The sequence below is a fragment of the Rhinoderma darwinii genome, chromosome 1 (genome assembly GCF_050947455.1).
Source record: "Rhinoderma darwinii isolate aRhiDar2 chromosome 1, aRhiDar2.hap1, whole genome shotgun sequence".
NCBI classification, from domain to species: Eukaryota; Metazoa; Chordata; class Amphibia; order Anura; family Rhinodermatidae; genus Rhinoderma; species Rhinoderma darwinii.
The window spans coordinates 234,464,975-234,474,726 of NC_134687.1; the positions used below are offsets into that span (position 1 = coordinate 234,464,975).

The window sequence follows — 9,752 nt, forward strand, 5'->3', positions numbered from 1 at the left end:
GCTGGCGCGACGTCACCGCCTCTTTAAATAGCGGCCAAGTGCAGGGAGGTGAAGCGCACTGAGGCGGACCACTTGTTCGGTGAGTGAAGGGCGGGCTGAGGGGCACGGGGTCACCTGTGCGGCCGCTCCGTTTGTTGCCTCTGGGTGGAGAAGGTTTTTTCCCGTGTCTCTGTCATGGCGGTGGATATACCGTTGTGTTCGGTTTTCTGTGTAGCGGCGCCTTTGCTTTGATGTCTTGCGTTCACTTTCTGCGTGTTCTTGCTCTGTGTCCTCAGGTTAAATACCAGCTGCAAATCTCCTGGCATCATGTCAACAAACGGAACGGAACCCTCTGCCCAGGTGGATGAGACTCCCGAGCAACAGGTGACATGTGGTGACGTTCTGTTATCTCTGCTGGCAGCTACTAGCGATCTGTTCTGTGCCGATAACCGCGTGCCCTTTGCATCTTAGGGCTAAGACTGTGGTGTGTACATTAGGTCATTGATGGAGAACCGGTTACTCTGAATCGTGCTCTGCCTTCTTATTCCGTCTGGAAATGTGGCTAATGTGGCAGCTGCTGTTCACCTTGTCGGTGGGGCAGTGATTTTACACACACCCTATTGGCAAGGGGAATGAGACCACCCAGTTTATAACTTATTCATCCACCTCCAGGAGTTCAAAGAAAATCTTCAGGGGGGAATAAAATTACTGCCCCACATTCCAGTATCTCTTGGCATGAACTGCCCCCCCTCAGGGCATGAAGAGCCATTGGAAACAGGTGTTGGTGAGATGCCCCTCTTGCAACTATTAGGACCCCTGATTTAATATAACTCTCTGGGTATGGTTAAGGACTGTGCAGTTTAGGTCCCTTTCCAGATATTGGGGTGATCTGTGTCCCCTGTTCAGAATCCTCATCTCTTGGCCAGAGTGGTCTAGGCGTCTCTTGCTCTGGGTTCTGCATTAGACGACCCACTGATAGATTCTGTATAATGCTTAAAGGGGCTTCCCAGACCCTAAAAATTGATAGCCTATCCTCGGGATAGGCCATCAATAGCTGATAGGTTGGGGTCTAGCTGTTGGACCCCACCGATTAGCTGTTTTGAAGGGGCTGCAGCGCTCGTACGAGCACAGTTTCCCTTTCATTTCTAGTTACTCACTGAATTGTTGACACGAACGTAGCGGTGATACCCAGGTATTGCGGTATGTTCAATGTGGGAATGCAATACTGTGAACGGCTGCGGTGTCGGTGATTCGAAGTGTGAGCAAGTAAGGGAAATTAAGGGGAAGCAGCGCTCGTACAAGTGCTGCGGCCTCTTCAAAATATATGATTGGTGGGGGTCCCGATAGTCAGACCCTGACCCATCAGCTATTGATGGCCTATCTTGAGGATAGGCCATCAATTTTCAGGGGCTGGAAAACACCTTTTTATTTTCCCTCTGGCACTGCAGGGAAATGTAACACTTTAAAGTTTGCCCAGAGATTACTGTATTTCTGGGGGTGCCCACACGTGGACATTCTGTGATCCGCTTATTGTCAAGGACCCTTCTAACAAGTGGGGTCGTCTGCAGTGGCCCTTCCCTCTAATAAAATAAGTGAGATGCGTTCTAGGGAATGGTTGTTTCCCCTTTAGTCAGAAGTGTTCACGATCTACTTGTCTACAGCAGAATGTGGTGGGACGTGTTACACATCTACCTCTTGTCAGCTCTGCATGCAGTGTGGTGAGTGCGGCCTACAATTCTACTAAGGATAGTCACCCGTACATCCGCAACGTTTGTGATGTTGCTGAGAAAGGAGCAAAGACCTTAACTGATGCTGCAGTAACTGGATCAAAGCCTCTTCTAAGCCGACTGGAGCCGCAAAGTGAGTATATTTAACAAAACCTTTTTATTTTTCCCCTCCTGTTAAGCGTGTGCCTGGTCTTATGGGCTATTAACACCCTTTGCACTTTTTAAAAAAAGTTACAAGTGCTACCTATATGTAAAATTAAGCAACGGTAATTACCTCTATTGAAATTGTCCTACCGTTGTGCTGCTGTAGAGTAACACTCTCTAAGGCCCCATGCACACGAACGTAAAAACGCCCGTAATTACGGGCCCATAGACTTCTATCGGCCATGGGTACCTTCCCGTATGCTTACGGGAAGGTGCCCGGGCTGTTGCAAAATATAGAACATGTCCTATTTTAGGCCGTAATTACGGCACAGGCAGGCCCATAGAAGTCTATGGGGCTCCCGTAATTACGGGTGGCTTTGTGTGTGCACCCTAAATTACGGGAGCGTTGCTAGGCGACGTCGGGTGATTCCCCTGTCTGGAGGCTCATGCCTGATTTGAATAAAGAGAAGCAGAGAAAATGGGTCCGTAAATACGGGTTAAAAATGTGTGACAAAGGACCTCTATTTACAGGAGGGAAAAAAATACGGTCGTGTGCATGGGGCCTTACTGACCTCTGGGGGGGCCCCACTGATCCTGAGAATGAAGGGGCTGCAGCACTGATTTAGAACTGCATCTCCTTCTACACTTTCCCTACATTCTGGGTTGCTAGGGCACTGCTGTGCAGGGAAAAACTGATGGGAATACCACTTTAAGTAGATTGTGCCGTGTCAGACAACAGCTGTTGGCCAAACAATCTCCCCCGCCCCATAAAAATACTTTCTGTGATCTGCTATGTCGGTATCTTGTGTGTGTATAGATATGTTTCTCGTAGCCACTTATCTCCTGGAAAGTAAGGATCAGGGCAGATTGAAACCCCACATGCCCAATCATTACCCCCTGAAAGAGGTTGAACCGATAGTCTGCCCCTATAGCTGGTGGCAGTATCCACTAACCACAGACCAATTGCTTTGATCCACGTTAAACAAAAGCTGTCTCTTGGTATTACCCAGTCTTACAGCCGTGTGTCTTAGTTGGAGTGGACAGCACCCTCGAGGATCTTTGGTGGACCTGGCATGCCTCTGCTTTACACTGACAGCTGATGAATTTCAATGGAAACCATGTAATTCTTAATTTCCCAATTAGTGGCATCCCGGCAGCAGAACACCCTGGTCTTTTTTATTTTTCTCCCCGTAAGGATATGGGATTGTCCAATCGGACATCACCTCCACTTCAAGAACCCCATTAATAAAAATAAAGCCAAAACCTCTGCCTTTCTTCTTAGTTGCAACTGCAAATGAACTTGCCTGCAAAGGTTTAGACAAACTGGAATCAACACTGCCTATACTTCACCAGCCAACTGAGAAGGTAAGTGCGAACTGCTCAATTCTCTTATGCCCTCAGGGTTATAGGTTTTCTGTTACAAAGTAACTGCAGAAAACGGACTCTTGCACTTGCTCACTGTGGCATTATATGGGCACTAACAGGGGACACCGATGCTATCTATGTAGGCACTATCTACACAGCTCTGGGGTTTTCAGGTGGTTAGGACAAAGCTCTTTTTTTTTTTTGGATGGAAATTCTGCTACAGAAGAGCCTTTCATGCTTACCCCGTCTCTCCTCTGACATCCGCTCCAGCCTCCCTGGATGACGTTACAGGCCATGTGACGCTTCAGCCTGTGATCTGCATTCAATTGGGATGCAACGTCATCCCAGGAGGCCGGACTGCCGGAAAGTGGGTGTTCTGGCTAAGTTTTATTCTTCTGGCATGGCGTTGTTTTCCAGTGTAAATGCTGCGATTACACTGCAGAAGTTGCAATGCTTGGCTTTCTGTCACAGGTTTTTCATCCTCATTGAATTCAATGGAGAACCTGCAACGTAAAATCAGCATAAATTCACATGCTCCGGAATTAAATTCCACAAGTCAAGTTCTTGTTTTTTTTCTGTTTCCACAGCAGTGGCATGTGATACTAAATCTCAGCCACTCTGCTGCTACTGTAAACGCTTCAGAAATCCTGCAGAGTTTACGCTACGAGGGAACCCAGCCTAAATGGCAGTTTATTTTGTTTTTTTCTTTCTACCACGTCGTGTGAATATAGCCTTCTAGCCCTCTTTACTCTCCCGTCACAGCGATCCAGGCTGACGGGGAGAAGACTGTGTTTAAACCAATCTAGAATTAAAAGCCTCAAGTCGTCAGAGTAAAAATAGTTGTGATATTCCAAACAGTTTCAAAGATATAATCATTAAAGAAGCTCATATCTGAAATTGAAAATTTGAACTGGCCACAGGGGCATCAATGACCCTTTGTCACCAGTCGTGAACCATATTCACAGTGCGGGTTTTAAAAACTTAGTTAACTTTCTTTATACTCCGCGCCCCCCCCCTTTAGGGTCCATTGACACTGCAGTTTTATTTTCTTTACCACTATTTGGTGCCTTATGTGCAGCAGCATTTTTACAACAGCATTGCAAAAACTCACCAAATTGTGGTTTTGCTTTTTCCAACCACAGTGGACTTAGAAATAACTCCTGGATTTGGCAAAACTGCCATGTGTGAATTGGCCTTATAGTGGCCTGTTTTCCCGCATGGTTCTTAACGTGTTTCTGCACTACGACCTAATAGCACGTCGTGGTGCGGGGGTGATCTCACCTGTGGAGCCTGTTCTGTATACAGCGGGTGTCAGCTGTGCATTACAGCTGATACCTGGGACTAACTGGCAGGAACAGTGATTGCTCTGCCTGTTTAACCCCTTAAATGCTGTGAGCAATCCAGTGACTGCTTCTTGTTCTCTTCCTGTAATTACGAAAGCACTTATCTATGACCGCTCTGCTATTAGCAGACCTATTTGGAGACTAGTCAGTTAGGCTGGCTTCACACTTAGGGGAGATACAGACGGACGTTGCGTTTTTGCGCGCGCAAACCACGCTGCGTTTTGCGCGCGCAAAAACCATTTGACAGCTGCGTGTCATCCGTGTCTGATGCGCGGCTGCGTGATTTTCGCGTAGCCGCCATCAGAGATGAGGCTAGTCGACGGCCGTCACTGTCCAAGGTGCTGAAAGAGCTAACTCTTTCAGCACCCTTGACAGTGAATGCCGAACACATCCTATCGAAAAACCTGTTAGAAAAAAAAGTTCGTACTTACCGAGAACTTCCCGGCCGTTGCCTTGGTGACGCGCCTCTCGACATCGGGCCCCACCTCCCTGGATGACACGCCAGTCCATGTGACCGCTGCAGCCTGTGCTTGGCCTGTGATTGGCTGGAGCTGTCACTTGGACTGAATTGTCATCCCGGGAGGTCAGACTGGAGGAAGAAGCCGGGAGTTAGCGGTAAGTCAGAACTTAGTTTTTTTTTTTTCTACAGGTTCATGTATATTGGGATCGGTAGTCACTGTCCATGGTGCTGAAACAGTTTAACTCTTTCAGCACCATGGACAGTGACTATCTCCTGACGTCGCGTACCGATAATTTTTTTTTGCCGGGTTCGGCCGAAACAAGTTCGGCCGAACCCGGTGAAGTTCGGTTCGCTTGTCCGGCTTCGCTCATCTCAAAGACACTCCGTTTGGATGGTCGGAAACAGAAAAGCACGTGGAGCTGGTGCGCTGTTTCAGTCGGTTCGCACGGAAGTTCTTCTGTGCAACCTGCGTGGTTTTCACGTACCCATTGACTTCAATGGGTGCGTGATGCGCGAAATACGCAGAGTTATTGAACCTGTCGCGCTTTTTGCGCAGCAGACAAACGCTGCGCAAAAAGCACGGACTGTCTGTACTGCCCCATAGACTTGTATTGGTCCATGCGTGCCGCGTGAGAACCACACGGACCGAATACACGCTCGTGTGAATCCCCCCCCTTGTTTTGTCTTACTGTGGCTGTTTTTCAGAAACTCTTGCTCCTCAACTAGTTTATCAATCAAAAACAAAAAAATTTGACATGCAACAAAGTGTAAACTTAGCCTTTAGTTGGGGGGGGGGGGGGCTGGTTAATCTGAGTAACATTCTATTATCGAGTTTAACCACGATAAATCTAGGTTTCAGAGCCGCAATAAGAAACTGCTAAACTTGCAATGCGCTCGACATCAAAACTTCAGCAACAGTGGTCTGGATATGCTAAATGAGACTTTGTCTTTGTTCAGGTTGTGTCTGACACAAAGGAGCTGGTGACTGGAGCTCGTGATACTGTAGTTGGTACGGTGACTGGTGCCCGTGATACTGTCACAAGTGCAGTGTCTGGTATAATGGGCATGGCAGCTGGTGCAGTACAGGGAAGCATGGACGTGACTCGGTCTGTAGTCTCATCAGTGATGGACACGCATGTAGGGCAGTTTGTAACCAGCAGCCTGGATACAGTCTTGGGGAAGTCTGAGGAGTGGGCCGATCACTACCTTCCTATGACAGATGAAGAGCTGTGTGAGTAACTGGAGGTTTTCCCGTGTAACGTACTTGTCCCATTTCTGTTATTTGCTTGCAGTGTAATGTTTGTATGCAGTATCTTTGTTAGCAGGGAAATGGGGGACTAGTTTGAGAATTATATATATTTTTTTCTCCCCATCCTGTAATGTTTGTTGCAGTTTTCAAATGTGGAGTAAGTTCTACATAAGAAGCTGCATAATGCTCACTAACATTGTACGCTGACCTCTATTCTGTAACTAACATGTCACCTCAACCCAGAAAACCAAGCATTACAAACATGTCTGCTCCAGGCAGCTGTACTTCTAACAATGCGATATAAACCACCACAATCAAGACCAAGGCTATGGAAAGTATCAGTAGCCCATGCTAATGAATTAGATTGCCGCTCTCCCTCTCGTCACATTGTACAGTTGTTTCTATGGGAAAGTCTCCTATTTTACACGAGGTCCTGACTATTGAATGATTTATCCACAGCTGAACTTGCCTCCACTGTAGAGGGATTTGAAGTAACTCCACTTCAACAACAAAGGGAACAGCAGAGTTACTATGTTCGTTTGGGTTCTTTGTCTTCTCGTCTGCGTCATCGAGCATACCAGCATTCTCTGGGCAAGGTGAGGAGTGCCCAGATCACCACTGTGGCAACTCTAGCACAGCTTCACCAAACTATTGACCTGGTAGGATTCTGTATTGTTAGAAGAAAAATCTAAATGTTGTTCTACTGTAGTTTCTAAAGAGATTTATATCATATATTTTTTTTGTTGCAAAGATGGAAACAGTCAAGCAGAGCGTTCATGGTGGCCAAGAGAAACTGCACCAGCTGTGGCTGGAATGGAGTCTCAAGCAATCGGGAACCACATCTGAAGATGGGGAGACTGAACCTGAACAGGTGATGAATTTGAAGGTTGAACAGTGTGGAATATGTATATATTTTTTTTCCATTATATGTTCTGTGGTAAAATGGCAGTTTCTGCTGCAGTTTGCTGTTTGTTGCAGGTTTTTACCCACCCCATCAAGTTCAATGGGTAAAACACATTCTAATTATCATGTTTTGGCTGAGCTAGTGGATGGAGCCTAGCGATCACGTCTGTCATACATTGGGGAGCAGGTTACAGAACACCCTCAAACTGCAGCAACATGGAGGATGTGTGTGGCTGTGAATCCAGCAATGGGTTGGGTAGTACTTGCCAGAAGCTGCAGCCACATATGTTCCTCTGGCTCTCACCCTGCTCCATCTTCTCCCTCTATGGGCAACATGATCCTCCAATGAGCTGATGGTCCATCTTGTTTTGAGGAGATAGTAAAAGCAGTAACTTGTGAGTGATGAGAGGAGCCTAGTAAGTGGAGAGATAATTACATAGTCTTATATTCGCATGTACTACTGATTTACGCAAAGTTTGTGTACAAGACATGATGGTGACTATTTATTTCTTTTTTGCAGCCTTTGGATTCTCGAGTGTTATCCATGACCCGTATGCTGACCAAGCAAATACAAACTACTTGCTTTAGTCTGGTGTCCGGTGCACAGGGTCTTCCAGCCAACATACAGGACCGAATGCAACAACTCCGGCAAACTGCTCAGGACCTTCATGCTTCCTTCTCCTCTGCTCACTCACTTGGAGATATTTCTGCAGGAATTCTGATACAAAGCAGAGAACGAGCCGCAAAAGTCCATGACCACGTGAATGAGCTTTTAAGCTATGTGGTGGCAAATACTCCCTTGACGTGGCTGGTAGGCCCTTTTGCCCCTCAGCTGGTTGAACTTCCAGAAACGCCTGAAGATCCTGAGAAGCGGCAATAAGTAATCTGTTGCCCCAAATGTATGCAATTAATCTTGGTCTGAGGTAGGACTTGTCTTTGTGAGGCTTCTACAGTTTGGCTGATCGCTCTGCTTTAGAACTAGTGCTTGGGTATCGACTCCACATTGTTCTTGTACTGTTATGCCAATTTATAAAATGTACTTTGCAGTCACTTTGGATTTGTCTGTATTTTCTTCTAGTGTAACTGACCAGGCTTATTCTGCAGGTAGGGCTTACACTACCATTGGGCTAGTAACTAAACTCCTCACACAGCCTGTCTGAATGGTTCCGTTCACACCACACTTGGACAGTACAGTTGTGGTTTTTACTTGTTGGCGCTTAAATAGTATTTTGGTATACATTAAAGGTATGCAGAAAAATGGCTTTTGTGAACAATGTGCTACACCAGTACCAGCTGTAAAACCACAGTAAACTGTCTCTTGGCCTCGCATATTGTGGCTGAGCCACAGGAATTGCTGTGAGGGTACCCTAACACTCGGGGCTTAGACAAACTCTATACGTCCGTGCAACGCACGTGGTTGTCACGCGCCTTGCACGGACCTATGTTAGTTTGTTTTTTTTTTACACGCAGCTGGTAGCCACTGCCTGAAATTGACAACATGTCCTATATTTGTGCGTTTCTCGTGCATCACGCACCCATTGAAGTCAATGGGTGTGTGAAAATCACACGGAAGCACTTCCGTGTGATTCGCGCAAGAGCAGTAAAGTGTGAATGAAAAGCACCACGTGATTTTCTGTTCACAAACATAGTGTCATAATGGCAGCTGCGCAAAAATCACGCCGCCACGCATCATATGGTTATGACACATGGAGCTGTTCAGTACCTTTTTGCGTGTGGAAAACACATTCGCGTGTAAATCCGGCCTCAAAGTAATGTATTAATTAATCAGTCCATAGAATTTCTATTCCCCGATCTCAGCAAAGTGAATTTTTTTTTTTTTTCTGGCTTTAGATGAAGTGGAAGACACCTTGCAATGTGCTTACACTTTTGATATGCAGTAATGCTAGAAAAGGAAAGGTTCTTCACCAGACTGCTGCTACAAAGGTGGTAGCATTAACATTACTATTCTCTGGAATTAACCCCTTTAGGACACAGCCTGTTTTGGCCTTGTGGACTATATATATATATATATATATATATATATATATATATATATATTTCTAAGAATTTTTTTTAAATCTGGCAAAGTAATGTGGTAACTTTGGAATGATTTCACCTATCTAAGATTCTGAGTCCTCTCACAGCACATTGTGCTTGGTTAGTGGTAAAATTCAGTTAATTTAATATTTATTTGTTAAACAAATAAATTTAGATAGTTTGCCTAAAATTAGCATTTTTCTAAATTTAAATGTCTGCTTGTAAAATAGATAGTAGTAACACAAAATAGTTACAAGTTAACGTTTCCCATATTCCTTCTTAGATTAAAAAAAACATGCAAACCATTTCTCTAGGGTTAGAACTTTAGCAGCAATTTCTCATTTTCAAGACTTTCCAAAGGCTATATTTTTCCAGGGACCAGTTCAGTTCTGACGTGGTTTTGAGGACCTTTCTATATTAGTCTCCATATATCAGCCAATTTTAAAAACTGCACCCCTTAAAGTCTTTAACTGCATTAACAAATTTTCTTAACCCCTTCGGTGTTTCACTGGAAATAAAGCAAAGTAGAGGGGAAATTTACAAAT

At 45.4% G+C, this 9,752-nt stretch overlaps 1 protein-coding gene across 1 annotated transcript; it reads left to right on the forward strand.

Annotated features, from left to right (window-relative positions):
• Positions 1–275: 275 nt before the first annotated feature.
• LOC142759872 (perilipin-3-like) lies at positions 276–8,220 on the forward strand. Its single transcript, XM_075862553.1, has 7 exons — positions 276–363; positions 1,644–1,839; positions 3,133–3,215; positions 5,976–6,249; positions 6,727–6,926; positions 7,019–7,138; positions 7,691–8,220. Exons 1-7 carry the CDS (start codon positions 307–309, stop codon positions 8,048–8,050), a joined length of 1,290 nt encoding a protein of 429 aa, XP_075718668.1. The 5' UTR covers positions 276–306; the 3' UTR covers positions 8,051–8,220.
• The last annotated feature ends 1,532 nt before the right edge of the window (positions 8,221–9,752 follow it).

Bases quoted from the DNA above. Each gene is read 5' to 3' on its own strand.
- LOC142759872 (XM_075862553.1), top strand. From the start codon at position 307: ATGTCAACAAACGGAACGGAACCCTCTGCCCAGGTGGATGAGACTCCC. The intron at 3,216-5,975 runs GTAAGTGCGAAC...GTCTTTGTTCAG, and splicing joins TTCACCAGCCAACTGAGAAG to GTTGTGTCTGACACAAAGGA. The intron at 6,927-7,018 runs GTAGGATTCTGT...TTTGTTGCAAAG, and splicing joins TTCACCAAACTATTGACCTG to ATGGAAACAGTCAAGCAGAG.